The sequence below is a fragment of the Equus asinus genome, chromosome 25, assembly GCF_041296235.1.
Source record: "Equus asinus isolate D_3611 breed Donkey chromosome 25, EquAss-T2T_v2, whole genome shotgun sequence".
In the NCBI taxonomy this organism is placed as follows: Eukaryota; Metazoa; Chordata; class Mammalia; order Perissodactyla; family Equidae; genus Equus; species Equus asinus.
In genome coordinates, this window is record NC_091814.1 from 53,830,567 (window position 1) to 53,852,152 (window position 21,586).

The 21,586-nt window shown below is 43.1% G+C and overlaps 1 protein-coding gene across 3 annotated transcripts in view; it reads right to left on the minus strand.

Annotated features, from left to right (window-relative positions):
* Positions 1 to 21,083, minus strand: part of POU2F1 (POU class 2 homeobox 1) — a 165,366-nt gene extending 144,283 nt beyond the window's left edge. For 2 of the 3 annotated variants that reach the window (XM_070497625.1, XM_044757628.2), the window contains exon 1: positions 19,265 to 21,083. In XM_070497625.1, coding sequence (XP_070353726.1) covers positions 19,265 to 19,670 — 406 coding nt within the window. In that variant the 5' untranslated portion in view covers positions 19,671 to 21,083. The remainder of the gene's footprint in view (positions 1 to 19,264) is intronic. The other variant, XM_044757630.2, reaches the window with a different exon arrangement.
* Positions 21,084 to 21,586: the final 503 nt, after the last annotated feature.

Here is a 21,586-nt window from a genome sequence, read left to right on the forward strand (position 1 = left end):
ATCAAATTCAACTACGATGCCAAAACATAGCCATTAAGCCACCAGAGCAGTTACTAGGTGTGTGCACACCTGTAGTACGCACTAAAATTACCACCGGAATCGCCGCCTACGGCCAGCACTTTCAGGTATGTTCCTTTACTCTGACGAAGCAGTGCAAACGATTTAAGAGAGGCATTGTACAGACTATAACTGGGAATTAAGTAGGCCTTACCAGCACGGCAAACAAGAACACAGTCAACTTGAGACTCATGAATAATCCAGATTTCAACATTTTCCCCTTATTTAAAAATGCCTTTTAAGTAGACGAACCTAGTATTCTCTTTCCGTCAGTGGCAAACAATGTTTTTAGAGGACAGTGTGCCTGGATTAAGAATAGGAAAGGGAAGCTTAGAGAACAAAAATTTTCAGGATGTGCCCTGCAATGTTCAGGGCAAAATTCACCCCAGCCAGCAGAGAAAGTATGTCCTGACTATTAGCATAATTAATTCCTTGGCCTTGACCGAGGAAGAGCCATTAAGCAACTTTCCTGATTATAATTTGGCTTCTTCTAAAATGAGACAACATACTGCTGAGTGGCCAAGAATTCTAGTCCACTTCACAATTACAGTTCTCATAATCGGTTTACAGGTTAACACAAACAGGCATTGTTTCTATTTCTGTCTAGCCTGTATTTGGTTAGCAAGAGTCAGTTGCCTTGAACTTGATTACCTGCAAATATGGTAACGCAACCGAGTTTCTGAGAACCAGGCCTGCCATGGAGCCTGCCAATGTAGTACTACCTTTAAGGGCCGCCTGAGCAGCAGACGCAGTGCAGCCCAACATCAAGTCCGAGACTTCTTGATAGCCCACGCAACGCCAGCAACTTTCTGCACAAACGTGACCAAAGCAGACACACTTCCTATCCTACTGGAGTCTATAATCAATAAAAAACTGAGAGGGGCTGGCCCAGTGGCGTAGTGGTTAAGTTCACATGCTCCACTTTGGTGGCCCGGGGTTCATGGGTTCAGATCCTGGGTGTGGACCTACACACCACTCATCAAGCCATGCTGTGGCAACGTCCCACATACAAAATAGAGGAAGAATGGCAGAGATGTTGGCTCAGCAACAATCTTCCTCAAGCAAAAAAAGAGAGACTGGCAAAAGACGTTAGCTCAGAGCCAATCTTCCTCAGAAGGGGGGGAAAAAAGCTGAGAGAAAGAACAGTTATGGAGGATTGCGTAAAGGATATGCAATATCTCCATCCTTCTAATTATTCCAAAATCTCTTCCCCTTTTAAGCCAGACCGTGTTTTGAATCATCCCCACCTCCCACCATGTTAAGTGCCTTTACTGAAGGTACACCAGTACGATGCATTTGGCATGAGATAGGCACTATGAAGTTTGTCAGTGCATCCACAGCAGGACTACTGTGAGGTCGCTGTTCATTCCATTACATGGGGTCCTGTTCATAGGGCCTCCAAGGAGAAATTTCCTTCTGATCTTAGTGTCAGGAATTGTGTTTTTCTTAAAACAAAAGTTTGTTTGCTTTCAAATGTTATGAACATAAATTGACGAGGTTTCTTTCTCGCACCATCTAATATGAAGCTTAGAAAAATATCTGTGCCCCGCTGAAAGCAAATATTAAATTTTTAGATTAGGCCTTTTATTTTATTTTACACTTTTTTTTGTATTTCTTGCTATAGTTTACAAATCTCTATAAAACATCTTAAATTTTGGAGGGGACAAAATGAACCAAACGGATACATAAAGTTTGCATTAATGCATCACAGGGAAAATTTTCTTTTTAAATTTAAGGAGTCAGGAAAAAAGTTACATGAGAGGGAAGATGAAGGAAGTCACATGAGAGAGGAAGGATTTCAAGAATATTATATATGGATTTAAAAAATAAAAACCAGTCACCCTCAGTTAACTGGGCAAATACAGAAGGGAAATTAAGAATAGAAGGGGAACAGAGGAAGATCAGAGAAGATCCCAATCTTTTAATTTATAGAAATTAGAGGGGCCAGCTCCATGGCTAAGTGGTTAAGTTCACGCGCTCCGCTTCAGTGGCCCAGAGTTTCACTGGTTTGGATCCTGGGTGCGGACCTAGCACCACTCATCAAGCCATGCTGTGGCAGCATCCCACACAGCAGAGCCAGAAGGACCTACAACTAGAATATACAACTATGTACTGGTGGGCTTTGGGGAGAAGAAAGGAAAAGAAAAAAGACTGGCAACAGATGTTAGCTCAGGCCCAATCTTTTTAAAAAAAAAAAAGAAAGAAAGAAATTAGACCAATGGTTGCAAAAAATAACTTTGTGTAAACTTAATCAAATGTATTTTATGGTTAAAATTACATACAATATTTAGAAATATTTATCATTCCATAGGCGTCACTCAAAATGGTAAAAACATGGTCATAGTTAATAAAGAAAACATAAAAACTGCTTGATAAAAATGGTCACAAGGGTACTCACCTGGAAAACAGACTGTCAGTGTGACCTGTTTCTTACCTGAGCTCTTCCCCCCCAGACATGAGGAAAATCCCTATGCACTGCAACAACCTGAGCCCACTGACGTCTCAGCTTTCTAAATAACCCAGCATAGCCTAGGCAAGTGTTTCAACTCCACAACATGCATGAGCATGTTTTTGCTAGACAGCCTCTCTCCTTCAAGGTCACTGTCATCTTTCCTACTCACCAAGGGACTTCACAACGCTGTCACTGCTGTATGTCAACCCTGGTTCACACATAACACCAGTGAGCCATCTCCACTCAGAAGTTAAATTACCTTCCTCCTTATTGTCAGCCTCCTGAAATGTCTTGCTCCCCATGCCCCAGAGAATCCTAAGCTTGCTGGGGAGTTAGACCCCAGTTCAATCTAGCACTGAAAAGATTTTAGGTTGAGTTCTGTCAGTTCCAAGTCCTTCGATAGTAAATAAACTAGACTAAATAAGCTAGAATGCCCAAACTGCATTTTGTCTTTCCCTTCCGACTTTACTCCTCCCCTCCTGCCTTTACTTCTCCCCTCCCCAACGGGTGATTTAAAAAAATCACTAAAACGTCTTAAGAGCAGGCAGAGTCAAAAATTATGCTCACTCTACGTCCCCTCTGCTAAAAGAAGCATTTTTGTGCAAGGGTAAGGTACAGCTCTGCTCTCCAGGACCACAGCACCACGGCTGACCTGTCCCTGCCCAGACTCTGCGCCCATCGCCTCTCCATGAATGAGCAGTAACAGTTGGCTGCAAGGAAAGCATCCAGCTACCAAGAGGGTAAACCTCTAGCATTTACTGGTTACCAAGCAGGGTCAATGAGAGATCACTTAGAATATGCAGACACTTTTGCTGATCATTTTCTATTCTTTCAAAAATGCACTATTTCTTTTAAACTATGGTTAGTCTGCACACAAGTTGGCTCCAGATAAGCAAGATTTGGTTGTCACTGAAGCTCTGCTAAGTGGACAGGAAATTAGCTACAGACAAGGGAAAGAGGGCAAATGCATAGCCGTCACAGGCAAGAGAACCCTGGCAGGAAGGACACCCCATAAAGGCAAGCCCTGTGACTGCTATGACCACAAACTTAACACAGCACAGGGCCCCACAAACTGCAGGCATTCAATAAATATTTGCTATGAATATAGTGTTAAGTGAAAGAGATTATTCTTTCATAAAGCACTATAAAGAAGCTAAATTAACTAGCCCATTGGCCCACAGCCAGTAAGTGGTAAAGCCAGGATTCAAACCTACGTCTGTCTAGTTACCAAGCTGGCGCTCTTTTCACTTCGAATGTGCTTCCTGTATCGGGCAAGCGACAGGCCAAGGACCTTTGGTGGGTACTCAAAACCACAGGACAAGTATGCTGTATCTTCCTGGAAAGCAAATTTTACTCCAAGTTGATAACTTTAAATATTTCACATATAAAACAAACACCAATATATTATGAAAGAGAATAAAGAATTCATAATTAATAATTTTAGATGATATGGGCCATCACGTTTTCATTTTGTGATAGCTCCAGGCGCTCTTGAGGATACAAGTTCATTCTCCTCTGCTACTAGACATACACTGATAGAAGAAAATCCGAGAATCAAAAAGCCACTCAATAAATACTTATTGGGCACCAAATACCTACTAAGCATGTGTTAAATATCAGGAAAGAAATGTAGTCCCTGACCTCACAGAGCTTAAACTATTCTAAAAAAAGAAACAAGTCAACCAATTAATAAAAGTGCTAAGATAGATGCCTAGATCCACAGAAACAGAGGAAAGGTATCTAACTCAGACTCTGTACTCATTTGGGGGGAATTGGGGGCGGCTGTAGGGAATGTTGAAGAGTTCCCAGATGGTCACCCAAGCTCTGCTCTCATCCCTAAGCTGCTTCCTGAAAGAGGTACAGCAATTAACTAGATGGGGGGAGGGACTCATGGAAAGAGAATATTTAAGAAGTTATCAATTTTCAGGAAAACCGCAAGTATTCTTCTGAAAGGGCTCGAACCAGTGCAACACAATCAGAAAAAGAAATCACTGTTTTACATTATATTTGAAAAATATACAGAAAACGAAATTAAAATTTAATAAGATCCCCAGCTTATAGTAAAAATATGAAAATTAAAATATCTTTCATCTATCAACATGGCAAAAATTTAAAAGAGATTGTGCAGAAACTGACCCTTTTAAATACTATAAATATATACTGTAGACAAAAATATAGAATGGTACCTCTCTCAAGGGCAATTATGACAACATGTACAGAATTTTTAAATGTGTAAATCTTTTATCCTACAATTCTATTCCTAAGAATTCATCTCTAAAAAATAAAACACTTTAGACGGATGCTTATAACATAACTATGGAAAAATATCTAACATACATCAAAGGGATCAAGTGAACACGTTAGCGCATCAATACAATAAAATACTGTACAACTGTTAAAATGGACGAGGTAAACTGTGGAAGGATTTTCATGAAAAATTGTTAGGTAAAAATGGCAAGCTAGGCTAGCTTCTGAAGAACTGAAACCTGCAGACACGTCAATATTTTCCACTTTTATAAGATAAGAAAAGTGAAAACTGCCTGTCTGCTGACCTCACTGGGCCTCTCTTGTGAACCAAATGACCCTTGACCAGCCACGGCCACCCTGACTAATAATTCGACAATCAGTTTATCATTTGTTATTTATGCAACTAGAAGACATTCAACTAAATAAAGTTCAGAGATCCTAAAAAAAAAAGAAAAAAAAAAAAAAGGTCAGCCTTGAAATTACCCAGAGGTTATACCTAGGCAAACAAAAAAGATAGTTTACTTTAGTTACCTGGGTAAATCCTAAAGAACACAGAGCCATGCCAAAAAAAAAAAAGGGGGCTGGTTATATCACAAGATATACACTATGATTCCCTTTTAAATTACGTGCACCAGTGGGAATGTGCATCTGCACACATACACAAAAGCACATTCCAGGAAAGAGCTCAATAACTGACCCGGCCTCACACTGGTCCTTAGAGCAGTGGGTAACGATTAAGATGGGATTCCAGTATCACGAGCTGGCAATGGCTCTGACACTATAGTCTAATCCCCTGAAATCACACCATGATTTCTTCCAGCAATACTCATAAAATTGTTAATTCGGCTTCTGAGGCTATAGTGATGTTTACGATGTCTCTCATAATATCAGAGGATTTTCACCAATTCCTTTCTAACAGTGACTGGTATGCTGAGTGCATATATATTACAGTCTGCCAACAGAGCACCTCGGCACGAGGAAGCACTCAGAGCAGCAGACACGGGGCGCCTCAGCAAGGGTGTGCAAAGAAAAATATTTCAGACACAAACAGTGTAACAACTAAACAGGGTCATACAGGGCATGATAAACAAGTAATGACTGGGAACACCATTAAATGACTGACTTCTCACCAGAAACAATAATCAACTGTCATGTTTCCTCAATTGAAAGCTACACAGCTGGTTTAACAGCAGCTTGGTGGGGAGAAGGGGGTGGGAAACAAATCCATTGTGTTTTCCTGTATATCAATTTTAAGTCACAACTCACTTGAGAAACATTAAAATATTTTAAACACATGTTAATGAAAATAACACATAAACAGAGTAAGTCCTAATTTCCTATCTAGCCAACTGGGTGACGAAAAAATACAAATGATGCCCCAAATGAAAATTATCTAGATGTTAACATCTGCAAATAGCTTCAGTTTAAAATATAATTCTTAACAGAAATACAAAATGTTCAGGATTTATGTTCAGGAACAGCAATCTGTATACAAATAGCTTCAAAATATTTTTATGGTCAACATCTGGAGAGGCCTGAAAGCTAGGTTAACATTAGATCTGGTAATCAATTGTCCATCTTCCAAACTGCAAGCTAGAGATGAGCGCAGGACTGATTCTAAAGCACACAGTCCGGGCCCGGAACTGTCTAAGAGCTTTAAGGATAAACTCAGAAACAACAGTTGCTAAATACTTCACCATTCAGCAGACTTGAAGCAGAAGTTAACGGTCACAAGCATGACAATGCTCTTAATTGCCTACTGCCATAACTGAAATAGGTCAGAGACCTAGGTGTGCCACTCAGCCTCTTTAAACGGCAGTTTTCTCACCTAAAAGATGAGGATGATAACTGTACACACCTCATGGGGTCACTGTGAAAATTAATATGAAAATGCATGTAAAGCATTTAGTATAGTAACTGGCACAAAGACCCAATAAACGTTATTCATTCCGTTGTCACTAGAAATTAATACATTTGTTGGAAGGTATGGAATCTCTTCCACAAATTTTGCCTGTGTATTTGGACACAAAAAAGGACACAGATCATGAAAATAGCCTCATAATTTGAAAATCATCTTCAGCTCTTCAGCTAAATCTTACTCTTCCTGGACCAGCCAGGCCAAACTTCAGTTCCTTGACAGGGCTGTGTCTTCACTGGTTCAGGAATTATGTATAGTGTTCCCTTTGCTTAGAACATTTTCAACTCCACTGCCCACTCCCAGGCCTGGCCTGACGAAGGGCAGCCATCCTTCAAGTCGCCACGCAAACACCACTTCCTCAGGGAGTCCTGCCCAAATCCTCTTGTCCAGATGAAGTGTCCCTATTTTACGCTTATGTCCCCATCTTATTCAGAGTACTCTGAAGCTCCCATATTTTACTCAATTAACAGTGTTATTTAATGTTATGACTTGCCCAACAGATCATAAGCTATGAGAAGGCAGAGACAGTATCTGTCTTATTCACCGCTCTATCTCCAGTGTGAGCTGCATGGCAAGCAATAGAAGCAGCTCTACAAATATTTACTGAATTAAATGAATGCAGAAGAATTAAAACCACAATGAGACATTACCTCAAGCCTGTTGGAATGGCCATTATCAAAAAGAACAGAGATAACAAATCTGGCATGGATGTGGAGAAAAGGGAAGCCTTCTGCACCGTTGGTGGGATTAAAAATTGGCACAGCCACTCTGGAAAAGAGTATAGAGGATCCTCAAAAAATTGAAAATAGAACTACTTTATGATCCAGCAATTCCACTTCTGGGAACATATCCAGTGGTAACAAAAACATTAACTCCAAAAGCTATCTGCACCTCCATATTCACAGCAGCATTATTTACAATAGCCAAAACATGGAAATAACCTAAGTGCCCATCAGTGGAGGAATGGATAAAGAAGTCGTGGTATATATACACAATAGAATATTATTCAGTCATAAAACCAGGAAATCCTACCATTTGCCACGACACAGAAAGACCTTGACAGCATTATGCTAAGTGAAATAAGTCAGACAGAGAAATACAAATACTGTATGGTCTCACTTATTTGAGGAATCTGTAATTTAAAAAAATTTTAAAATAAACCAAACTCACAGAAAAAGAGATCAGACTTGCGGTTATCAGAGGCAGGGGGTAGGAAGAGGGGGAAGAGAAGAAGGTGGTGAAAAGGTACAAACTTCCAGTTATAAGATAAACACTAAGGATGTAATGTACAACATGAGGACTATAGCTAACACTGCTGTATAACATACAGGAAAGTCGTGAAGAAAGTAAATCCTAAGAGTTCTCATCACCTGGAGAAAAACTTCTTTTTTTTCCCTTTATTCTTTTCTTGTTTCTTTTCTTTTCTGGTGTCTATATGAGAAGGTGTCTATTTGAGAAGCTGAACCTATTGTGGTAGTCATTTTACAATATATGTAAATAAAATCATCATGCTGTATTACAGCGATGCATGTCACTTCTCAAGAAAACTGCAAAAATAACTAAATAAATGCAGAAGGACCTGTTAGGTTGGTTAATGATAATTCAGTTCATGCTCACATTTGAGAACTACTGCAGCTCCTGATAAGCCCACTGTCGTTGTTCAATCACATTCTAGTAAGACACTTCAAGTTTAAAATCTAAGTACCACCTTTCTGGGCTACCCATTTCATACGATTTAGCTCTGCTGTTAAGACAGGATCAAGCCTACCATGCTCTATACGCAGTGTTAACATTTCTATTAAAATGGCATGCAGGGGGTTGGCACGGTGGCCGAGTGGTTAAGTTCGCACGTGCCGCTTTGGCGACCCAGGGTTCGCCAATTTGGATACTGGGTGCAGACCTACACACCGCTCATCAAGCCACGCTGAGGCGGCGTCCCACATAGAGGAACTTGAATGACTCACAACTAGGATATATAGCTATGTGCTCAGGCTTTGGGGAGGGGAAAGAAAGAGGAAGACTGGCACCAGATATTAGTTCAGGGACAAAAAAAAAATGGTATGCAGACGAAAGCCAAGCTACTCAAAGCATCGGTGGCATTTACTGATCTCCACCCTAAAGATGTTTCTGAAGAATTCCACAGCTTAAAAAGAAAAAAGAGTATGAAAAGAATCGACAATTTATCAATGAAAATCTTACGGGCCAGAAAAGTGAAGCGATTTGTTCAGCATCAGAAGCTAGATCTAGAGCTTAAAAGAAACTCAGGACCCAAGGTTCCTGGTTCTCAGTTTGTCTTTCCACTCTAGAGCCTCTCTGGCCCACTGACAACTGTTGTTCAAGACATTCTAAGGAATAATCTTGAAATGCAACAAATAATCATTCAATGCTACCAAGTCGTTTGTAAAGCTTCTTATAACTATGGATGGCCAGACATCTACCACATTAGAAACTCAAGGGGGAAGGCCTGGGCCACGCATGCCGAAAAAGTTCCATGGGTGATTCTTACCCCAACGAAGATCAAGAACCCCTAATTTAATTAACTAGCATTATTTGCTCAATGTCTACTCTGTCCCTAGCAGTGTTCCTGCTCTCAAGGGTCTTAGGAGGAGACAAGATTTACTTATATAACTCACTTAGAGAAGAAAGTTAAGACTGTGTATAATGAAGTGCTGAATTACCTAAATGAACACAAATTAAGCTCAATTCAGAGAAAGTAGGACAGGAGCACAGGCTTGAGAGATCAGCTATTTGTGGAGATGGAATAACGGATAGAGAGGTCCCTTATGATAAACAAGGGCAGTTTTCTAACAGTGCACACAGCAGGAGTCCCCAGGCCCTGTCCTGCCCTGGCCTGGGCCCTGGACAGCAGAGGGAGGGCGCTTCTCCACCCTATCCCCATTTTAACCAGAAGAGCCCCACTGTTACAACTTTCAGACATTAAGCTTCTGCCTACAATCCATTTTTATTTATTTTATTTTATTTTTTTTAAAGATTTTATTTTTCCTTTTTCTCCCCAAAGCCCCCCGGTACACAGCTGTGCACTTTCAGTTGTGGGTTCTTCCAGCTGTGGCATGTGGGATGCTGCCTCAGCGTGGCTTGATGAGCAGTGCCATGTCCGCACCCAGGACTCAAACCAGCGAAAGCTGGGCAGCCAAAGCAGAGCGCATGAACTTAACCACTCAGCCACAGGGCCGGCCCCTACAATTCATTTTTAAAAGAACTCCAATGGCTCTTAAAAGTTTGAAAACTCTTATTTACAAACACACACAAAAAATCAGTGAAGTAACTTGTCCCAAAATCACAAAGCTAATTAGTGATCTGGAACCCAGGTCTCTCAACTCCCAGTGCCCTCTTCACTCTCCCACACCACGACATTCTGAGGGAGGGACCGTGTGAGCAGGTGGCAAAGATTCTCACGGAGCAGCCCAAACAGCAGGCTTACTTTCAGGTCAAGTGTCTTTAACTGGGATGGGACTGGGGAAGGGAGGAGAGAAAAGCCTAAGCAAGTATCAGAGTAAAATAGAGCCACCCTCCCAGAAAAGCTCTTCAACACAAAGTTTTAGGGAGATATTTTTAAAAACGAAAAGCTGAAAGAAGAAACACTGTGCTTGTGGGGGCCTATTAGGGGACTTCCTGGGTGGAACTGTTGAGTCATGCTCTTTAAGGAAGTGGTAAAAGGTAAGGATGCACAGGCAGGGATGGGGGCTGGATTACAGAAGGCCTTGAAATCAAGAATCAGGTCAAGTCCACCATAAGGCAGGCCTCCGCTGAGTCCAGTTCTGGGAGAGTATTAGGGGAGTACGCTCCCTCTCCAAGGTGCTGGCTGCACAGAGACGCACAGCCTGCAGGCAGGCGCCCCCAAACCAATCCAAAGCTGAAGTTCGTCCCCCTTACAGCAGCACAAGTAAGAAAACGGCTCATTTTACTTTTTTGCTCATGTAAGAAAAACTCTTACAGTACTTTAAAAACGCTTCTGCTACCAATTTGTCACTGGCCACAGCATCCCTCTAACACTGGTATCATCATCATCTTATTGTTGAAAGAAACACAGAGAAGTCAGTGCCAAGTCCAAAATGAGATGTCTAGAATTTACAATGTTCAGACTCAATGCTCAGTCCACACACACAGTGGCAGGCGCATAAATCTCAATCTTAATATTGTATGTTTATCACACATTTAATTCAGCAAAACTTCTGTGATTTTCACAATGTATTTACAACCTGATAATATCCACTCATTCACGTCTCAAATGACATCTCTAAAACTGCATTCACCACCTATACCTCAAATGGCTCCCTCACCCAGCTTTCCCTACTTCTGTTCATGGCACTGCCCTCGATAATCTAAGCTCAAAACCTTGGTATCCCCCTTTGACTCTAATTACCTGCTAAATACGTTAAATTAAGGGCTTTGATCATGGCTCAGTCCAAAACAAAAAGGTTCAATGACTCCCTAACCGCCTAGCAAATGAAATCCAAACTCCTACACCACCAGCGCCGGGCATCCTCGGCTCTCCATCACCTGTCTTCCGCCACTCCCTAACACACAACCTAAGTAACAGCCAGCCTGCGAGTCAGGCTATTCCCCAAACACACTTGGTGCTTATTAACCACCTGACCTTGGGAAAGTCACTTAATCTGGGCTTTATTTTACTCAACTATAAAATGGGTATAATAATACTTGCCTGAAAGGACCAAGTGCGGCAATGAAATGAGAGTGCTGCTATAAAGTTTAAGGTACTATAAAAATATAGACATTATCATTATGGCACAGTTATGGTAATTTTATGTTATTTATACCTGACTTGCTCCAGAAAGGATATAAGGTAGTGCACATAAAACACAAAATAACAAGAGCTTACAGATGGAAGCAATAAAGGAAATACAAGAGAAAAGGTAAGGACATAAAATGGAACTGGGAACAAGGCTAAGAAAATGCATACCATAACTGCCTATCTAACCGTTCAGGTCAGTCATTTGGTCTAAACACCATAGTTAGATTTGAAAAGGAAACTACGTCAATTAGACAATTCAGTGTCCAGGAGACTGAAAGCAAAACCATTGGTCAGAATTAAAATAGTTCGCACTGCAAAGACCAGGCAACAAGTTCTCCCGAAGGTCCTTATTCTGTTTGATGTAACGGACAACATCCTCAACATCTTTACCACGGATTATCCATTTCACTGCATCATTCTTAGATTGAAAGCCTCTCGAGGTCAGGTAACTGTCTTATTACGTTTGTAACTCTAACAGCACTTAAAGCAATTAGTCAACAAACCACACACTTCAATTCTTATATACTGGTTTCCATGGATTCACTCCCTCCCTATTTCTAAACATCTCACACCCCACCATGTTAATCCGAAAACATCACTTTTCTCACTGGGTTGCTTACTTCCCAAACCTCCACCAGCCTCCTGCACCCAGGACAAATGCCTCATTCTTTGCCTACACAGCACAGCCTTGAACACAGCTTCCCCTGCAGCACCCTTCCCTGTCTTCTCATTCCTCCAATTCTTTGTGCCCTTTTAAGCTCAGCTTAAAAATTTCACCTTCTACTTAAAGTCTTCTCTGACTAGCGGCAGTGTGGAGAGGGAGAGACTGGGGGTATGGGGAGGAGGAGACAGGAAAGTCGGAAGTCCGTGTGTTCTCACCCCTTACTCGACACACTGTGGGCAAGTCACTACCCACTGTGAGAATATTTCCTCATCTCTGAAGTACAGGCTTTAGGACAGATTGTATCTAAATTACCTTCAGGCTACAACGGTTCTAGCATGCTCTGGTTCCTACAAACTTGGACACACCCTGATCTCTACTCTGATCACTTACATCTGTACATATTTTAATATGTAATTATAGACATTGCTTTTAAATGTTCCCTGCTAAGCAAACACATACCAACTCCTCCACAACAGAGTCTTATAGTCCCTTGTTAGCCCCAAAAACAACTGGCATAGGACCAAGTACAGGGCAGATGCTTTTTGTAAGTTAAGAAATGTTTAAATAACTATTTTTAAAAGATTGATTATAATCTACTTGCACTGCAGTATGAATCAGCAAAAAAAGCATTTTTTTTTTCATTAAGCAGACCATTAAAATAAGTGTACTAAAACAAGAAAGTAGCCAGGTCACTTTTCTCTAAAAAAGTATATTCACTCTGTAGGTTACAAAGCCAGCCAGTACACCTCCACTACCTTAGGTGATGACACATTAAACACAAATGAGTTAATACACGCAACGTAATGTTTACTTCCAGCCATTCCTGTATATATCTTCTATTGCAGAGAAAGTTCACTAGTCAAAAGAAAGAAGACCTACATAATTTTTATTCTTTTACTGAATTAACTTTACACACTATTGCTATGATTCCAATATAAAAACTACTAAAGTTACACGGAGAATTATGAAATAAATCATGTGACAAACTAAATCGTACAATGACTTTTAATATTGCAGGCTAACTAAAGCTACTACCAACACTCACACAGAGCTTAGTTTTGTGCTTTTCACGTTGTGTGTTTTTTAAAATTAATATTATGTATCCTTTTTTTGATGAATATCCAGTTTCCTGGACAGCACTTTAAAAAAAGAATGTGATAAATCTAGAAGTTTGCCAATTCTTCTTTTGCTCATTAGCAGCCCGGTCAGCAAAATCCGAGCAACACTGAAAACCTGAGTATTTGCTTAACTAAAAAAAAGAACTAAGAAGAAAAAACAAAGGAGCTGTATTAGTCACTGAGTACAAACATGATAGCCTATCAATATCAATGCTCAATTAACATCCTACAGGGAAAACACACAGAACTCTATAAACTACGTGCAATATGCACATGTAAAAGCTTCCTCACATCAGAGGTTCTGAAACTCAAGACAATTCTCATACTCCAAATTCTAAATACACTGTAAATGGATCAGTAAGTCGGGCAATGGCTCCATGCAAGATGTTTTTATTTCCAATGCTATTACTGCCGAAAGAGTTTATAAGGACTCAAGGCCAGTTATTTCAGTACAAAAGAAAACCAACTTATTCCTAAGAAGAAATACAAATCTACAAAGCTATTCAATTATCTTTATTCATAAGATGTCAATAATGTGCAAAAATGTCCAGCAAAAGAAGCCGGATAAGGAAACTGCTATTCTCTGTGAACTGTAATTATTACCTCTTTCAATCTTGATTCCACTCAAAAAGATATTTATCTTATTTAAGCAAAACAATAAAGACAAAAATTAGCAAAATTCTGGTCCAAAGAGTTTCCTAAAACGAAAAGGAGGAAAGAATTCATTCTGAAGGGATGCAGAAACTCAGGTAAAGCAGCCGTGTCACAACCAAATGCACACTCTAACCCTAATGGTAGATTTCGCTGAAGAATCAACAAGCGCGTTCGCTCAGGCTCTTAGCATTAAAGGAGGCAACAGAAACAGGAACATGGCTGACCAAAAAGGGGCCTGTTCTGTCCGCGACTCGCTCTGTTCTGTAAACAATAATTAGCTGAACAGTTCTAAACACATCACTTCCATTAGGAAAACACATCCCTGCTTAAAATTAGGCTTCACAGTAAGCCTTTACTAATCACAAAAACTGCAACTGAACCAATGCTGCTGTATAAAAGCAAATTAATGACAGTCACGCGCCAGTATTTTTAAGGAAAATTAATTTTTATAGTGCTTGAAAGACCAATATGCAAAGACTCGAGCTGTGAGTTTTCAACACTAAAAACAAAACAAAAGGGGCCGGCCCTGTGGCCGAGTGGTTAAGTTTGTGTGCTCCACTTTGGCGGCCTGGGGTTTCAACAGTTTGGACCCTGGGCACAGACATGGCACCACTGCTCGTCAGGCCACGGTGAGGCGGCATCCCACATGCCACAACTGGAGGGACCCACAACTAAGATACACACCTATGTACTGGGGGGGTTGGGGAGAAAATCAAAAACAAAAAACAAAAAAAAAAAGGAAGAAGAAGATTGACAACAGTTGTTAGCTCAGGTGCCAATCTTTGAAAACAAAAATAACCGATAACAATAAGGCAATGACCGCTACATATTATAGTCTTCCTAGTATAAAGGAGACAGATATTCATGGAAGTGAGTGACCAATTTTAAAAACACAACTTACACACACACACACACACACACACACACACACACACACACACTAAATTCAAGAGGAAGCAATACAGATTCAAGAACTTCAAATATTTCATTTTTAGTGGAAAACACTTATGAAAGATAACATTCAAATTTCCAGTTCTGTCATTTTAAAACCACCTGCCTAAAATACTCAAGGCTCCTTTAAACATCTTTGGTGGCTGGATAAGAGCAATTTAACATTCTGAGCCCTAAACTTATTCCAAAACCCACTGACCAGATGAATAACAGATTTAACAATTACATTGACCTAGGCAGCAATGAAACATTTTATTTCTCCTGCTTTATATGGCCATCGATGCAGAGAATAGTAAATTAAAAACATGGCAGACTACTACACCATTTAAACCTGAATAATAGTCGCTGTTTGTTTTTTCCTTGACTACTGGGATTTTTGACAATGATAAAATGAAAGGAATTAGAAACTAGTTTGGGGAAGAGGTTAAAAATTACTTGTACAGTAATGGCTTGGAAGCAGAGCAATGTTTAGAAATTAAAAACATTTGGTCAGCTGTCACACGAATTTAAGACCTAAATTCAAAAGTACCATTATAATCAAATAGGTGGGGCAAGCTAAGAAGGAAGTGACAATGAGTTTTCTGAAAACTTTCGGAAAGCCACCTGACAGATGCAAAAGGAGACAGGCAGGTTACAACTTACCAAGGCTCAACAGTAACCTAAACGCTCCGTCAAAGCTGGGCTCAGAGGTCAGTTAGGAAGAAGGCGGAGCCACGCTACCACATTCCCGAGGGCATTTTAATCATCACTTTAAGATAAACTAGTTAAAAATATGGTGAAAAATCTACTAATCCCCTAACAGGAAAATCTACTAATATGCCAAAACGTGCTAATATGTCAAAGACTAATATCTCTCCTAATATGTCAAAAATCATATGTGGAATCACACACACTACCTCACAATGCAACAATTTTAAAAATCACTAATCAATCAAAATGCTCAAACTTGGTCCAGACTAATTTATGACAAATCCAAAAAGGATTCTAAACTATTTGTTAAAAAACTGCTTGCAAATCACAGGCTTTCCTGTAAGTATTCTACCTTATTTTAAATACTACAATTTCAACCTAAAAGAATAGATAGCCCTCATTCTCTTCAACTTCACTTTATTCATTGAAATATGTTCTAGGACGAATGACCTCTCCTTCTTCAGCCTGGACTATGATTAAGTCAAGAAAAGCAGCTTCTTATTGGAGTTGGGGATCACAAAGAACCTATCTAAAATAAGCATGCACATGGCTCACGTCTATGGTATACTTACTTAAAATCCATAGTCTCCACTTGAGAATCTGAGGAAATGAATTTTTACAATAGCATGGAAAGCCAGCCAAAGTATAAGGCCAGTTAACAAAACTCATCCTTTTCCATATTACAAAAATTCTAACAGTGAAATTTTGTTTGTAAAATACAATGTACATTTTATCATCTAAGATAATAAAATATCCGCAGCCTCAGTAGTGGTTAAATTGCAGCTATAAAGGAAATTGTCCCGAGATAAATGGTTTCCCTATGAGAAGGTTCCACTGCTACACTTCACCTCAGGACAATAAATCAAATTAACTGCACCTTGTCCTCTCCAATGACATCATCAGTTTGATCACATCTTGGGAATCGGGTGCAAAAACATATGCTATTTAAGGCATGAAATCATATCACTGCTTTTTGTCCATCCGACCTCACGCTTCAGATCTCTGAAGCAGTCATTCACCTGAACATTCTCATGAAAGCTCTTTATTTTTTTTCCTGCTGCATTCAGGGCCTGCCTACTGGAGGCCTCGAAAGAATAAAAACGGTGAGCACCAGTTATTTGAAATTGGCTTGCTTTTAGCCCATCAAATCTAGAATTTTGTTACAAACAAAACTGAAGACTAATATCTCACAAAATAAGTACCTAGCAACTGACCATGAAGTCTCTTAACATAATTTCAAAGGCTTAACACAGCAGTGTTAAACAACACTTCTGGAATACTTTCCTCTACTAGCGGGGGTAAAAAAAACACCAATGGGAAGAAACACTGTTTTTAAAAAACACACTACAGCTATACAAAATAAAAAAGAAAGAAACTTTACCAAGGGAAACACTAAAAATCAAAATTACTGTTTCTTCCAAGTAGCAGAAGTTAAGCTGCCTTTCACAGACCACTGTCCTAAGTATACATAAAACATAAAATCAATTCTGACAACTTCAGAAGAAGGGCGGTGTGCCGGGAAGGGAGTAAGCTCCAAGATCAGGGCAGGCACAACGTCTGTGTTTATTCTTCTATTTTCACTCATTGAACCATGACACAAAAATACAGAGAAAACATAACCCCATTTCTGTTTTCAGGAGTGTTACAATTAAAATAAGCAAGTCTATGACAGTAATAGCACAAAATTAATCAGTCCCATTTTAAATCAGAAGGAAGGGTTGAAAAGGGAACGCACCACTGAGAAATTGTGAAAGTGCTGTTAACTAGAATTTCTAGAATACTTAGCTATTCTACAATTCCTAGAGAAAAACTATTGGTTTTACAAATACTGCAGACCTTTACAAAGCCTTAAAGGGTTTAACTTGGGGGCAAGAGCCCAGGCCTTGGGGAGAATTATCCCTAAAAAAAAAAAATGATTCATTTCTATTACACCAAGATAGGTTTCAATCGCCTCTGAAAATGAGAAGACAGAATTTTTTTCCTCAGGCCCAATATTACTGCAAACTCTAAGAAAGTCTTTTTAAGAAAAAACAAAACACGACAGAGTTGATGCTGAGCTAGGAGCTGTTTTAATGCTCCTAAGGCCCCAGGAGGGTTTGTTTCGCCCGCGGAGGAGGGGTATGCGTGTGGAAGTTGGTGGGGGGAGTCATTTTGGTTATTAGTAAATAAATCAAGCGGCAGAGAGCATGAGGCCTAGGCAACTGCTGGAGAAGCCAAGGCCTAGCTCTGCCCCTTCTCTCCAGCACAGCCTGGGTTTGATCTCAGAGCCCTGTGGATTGCCAAGGGAAAAAAAAAAAAAAGAATCATATCGAACCACAAAAGCACATGGGGCGAATGTAAAATATAAACACGGCGTTGGGCTGTGAGTGGCTGTTATTAAAGGTCTGAATTACTAAACATGAGAGGCGGGGAAAGCCAGGCGGCCATTTCAATAATATAAACCTCCCCGAATTAGACATTATTCAAATGAGAGAGGTTCGGCTAAGCTGAGTGTAGAGAGGACCCTGCACCCAGCAAGGAAACGCCACCACGGACCCAGGGAGGGGGACCCCCGCCCCTGCCCAGCTCCCCAGGAGAGGGGCAATCCAGACTGTTATCAACTTGTCAGGCCAGTCGGTTCTGGGGCAGGGCAGGAGGGCAGCCTGCACAGCCGAGTTCCCGGGAGGCCTCCGGGCGCTCGGGCCTGCGCGCGCGAGGCCCCCAGGGCCCGGGCAGTCCGAGCGGGCGGGCGCGGGGGCGGGGGCGCAGGGCACTGAGGGCAGACCCCGCCGCGCACCTCCCACCGACGCCCCGGGGAGCCACGGCCGGCGGGGCCGGGGGCCCGTCCGGGACCCACGGGGGCTGTGACCGGCGGCCCGGAGCACACGGGGCGGCCCGGAGAACACCCCTCCGGGGGAACTTTCCCCGGGGCCCGCCTCTCAACCCCGCCGCCCCCAGGGGCGAAGCGGACCCTAGCGCGGGCTGCCCCTCGCAGCGCCCACGCCGCTCACCCCTGCCCCCCCGGAGCGCAGGCCCGGCCCGCTCAGGGCCCGCACCGGGACCGGCGGGCGCGGCCGAGGTGCCCGGGGCCGTGACCCCGGCTCGGCCCCGCTCGGCCCCGGGGCGGCGGCGGGGCGCGGGGCGGGCAGGGCGCTCTCCCCCGGCGCCCCCGCGGCGGGCAGCGCCCCCGGCCGGACCCGCCCCCGGGGGGACGCGTGCGGCTGTCCGGCCGCGGGGGTCCACTCCGGCCCCGCCGCCTCCCCGGCATTGTGCTCGCCGCCACTCCAGCCTCCTCCACGCCCCCCCACCCCGCGCCCGCCGGCCCGGGGCGCCCGCCCGCGCCCCGCCGCGCCCGCCGGCCGGCAGCTATGAATATGTAAAATGTCTTTATTGTCCTCTCCCGGTGCCCCGGCCCCGGCCCCGCCGCGGACCCGCTCGGGTTCGGGCACGGCGAGCAGGCGGCCGCGGCGGCGGGCCGGTGCCGGCGGGCGGGCGGCGGCGGCGGCGGGGTGGGCCGGGGGCAGGCGGCGGCGGCTCGCAGCCCCCTTTGCCCCTTGTCTTCCCCCGCCGCCTGGCCGCTCCGAGCCTCTTTCCCCCTCCGCTTGGCGCCCGGCGGGGGCTCCGTGCTCCCCGGCCCCCCATCTCCCCGCCGTTAATTATAATAATCCTGAGTACTAATAAATTATGCTAAGTCGCGGGGGGGGCAGCGGGAGCCGGGGTTGAGTATGAATATGAATATGTAAAATGCTGTAATGATTACCTGCTGCTGCTGCCGCCGCGGCTGAACTCTCATCTTGACTCGCTGCTCCTCCGTCCGCCATTTTGAATATTTTAACCAAAATCGCCCGGTCGATAAACCCTCCCTCGCTCCGGCTCCCCTCCCCCCTCCCGCCCTCCATCCCTCCTCCCGCCCTCCATCCCTCCTCCCTCCTCTCCGCCCCCTCCCGCTTCTTCCTCTCCCCGGGCGCGCGCCAGGGGGCGCGCGAGGCCGTCCCCTCGGAGCAGCCCCACCCCTTCGGGCGCTCTGCGCACGCGCCTCCTGGCGGCTGGGGCCCTTCCGTAGCTAAAGCGCCCTCCACCTGCCGGTCAGCCCCTCGCTTCATTTTCTCGTCTCGGCTCTGCACATGCGCGACTTTCTCCACGCGCCTGCAATTCGGTCGGCGCATGCGCTCGCTCCCCCTCGCGCCCTCCTGAAGCGTAACCTGCCTATGAAGTGCCTGTGCTGGGGTTTACGATCCTCCCTTTTCCTCCTGTCTCGCTCCCTTCCCGTCTTTGCTCCTGCCTGCCCCAGTGGCCAGTGGCATTCTAAAAGAAGGGCAGGGGACACAGGGGCTTAAAAGCGTGGGGACGTGGCCCCTCCGCTGCGCACTTTCCGAGGCTTTCGGCGCCCTTGAAACGCCAACAAAGCAGGGGCAGCTCCCCTGTAGGTAATTTCCGGCCCTGCGGGCAGGTGGGGGCGGAAACGCCGGCCGCGGGGAGCCGGGGCGGAGGCACCTGCTGCGCGCCGCGCGTCCCGCTCTAAATTTGAATCCGAAGTAGTCCCCGCCCCTGACTCTGCGAGCGCCCGAGCCCCGGCCCGGCCACCGCGAGGGGGAGTGTCCTGCGGTGGCTTTAGTTAGCCCCAATCTCTTCTGCTCTACTCGTTTCTGACCCCGGCCGGCCGCCTTCCTCCGGGGCTGGGCGTCTTCGTAAGCCGCCGATTTCCGCCCCTACCCTTCCTTCGGCGCTCCCGGATCGGAGCGAATAGCCGACCCCCTCGTCTGTGGATAGGCGTTCTCCGCTGCCCTTCGCATAGGGACACCTCTCAAAGTCTAGCGGTAAACTGAAAACTGATGACCTAATAAATAAAAAGGTCGAAATCAGCGGTAGCTTCATCGTGAATTTTACTTTTCTGTGTTTCTCAGAGAAAATAGGACGGTAGGCGTCTTCCGTTGTAAATATCTTTCTTGGTGACTAGTCATAATGTCCTGAGATTTCTTTATCTTTAATGGTAAATTTCCCTGGACCCAAGTCTCATTACTTTTTGAACTCTTAATAAAGCCCTAAGACATTTCTCGTTTTTTGAGTAAAAAGTATGTTTCATGGTAAGTTAAAAGAAGATCAGTCCTATTCAGTCTTGTCTTGGAGAAATGACTATAAAGTTTAAAATGTTTAGAATTGCAGGTTCTACATTGAAAGAAACTGATCTCCGTGAGGTAGTCAGCAGTTATTTTAACGGCTAGAGTTTTAATCATGGGTCTTAGCCTGCTCATTGAATTCCTTACACTGTGCAAGTACAGTTAAAGCTATTGTCAGTGACAGCCAATGAATTTGGGGTGGGATTGGTTTATTCATGGTAATTAAGCCTTAGGGTGTGTGCATGACTGTTAAAGTCAAATAATTGGGCTACCTTATAATCTGATTATTTCAGGCCACACCAACCAACACAGTTAAGGAAATGCAAAATTTATTCATGCTACAATCTGGAAATAAAGCCTAAAATAATTCCCCAGTGTTCTTATAGGGAAAGTCTCAGAACTGTCCACCTATTGGAAATTAAGTACATGCCCCTGCTCTGAGGACGATGAATTTGAAATCATCTCCACTAAAAAAAAGAACTCAAATAGCCTTATTTAAATTCCTATCTTCTATTTAATCTTTGTTTTGATCTTTGACTCAAAAAGTAATTAATATGACTTTCAGAAAGTAATTGAAGCCAGTGTATGTGTTATTCATTCTTTATTTCATTTCCATAAAAGGAAATTTTCATGGAATGAATTTTTAAGGAAGAATAGCTCTGTGAGAAAAAAGCAGTAGTTTAGAATAGTCTATCAATGATTCATTTTCTTCTTAATGAAAACAGTTATGTTTCCAAATGTACAATGCCTGGGCATAGTAGGTACTCGTAAATATTTGTTGAATAAAAAATAATGAAAATACAGTTATATATGTTAGGATTATTTTAAAAATTGATAAAGTCATTTATTCAGTAAATATTTATGAACATCTGCATTCTGCTATAAACTTTACTAGGTGCCAAGGATATGAAAATGTGTAAGACACTGGTTTGACCTCAGCAAACTCACCTGTATCAACTCTTTTT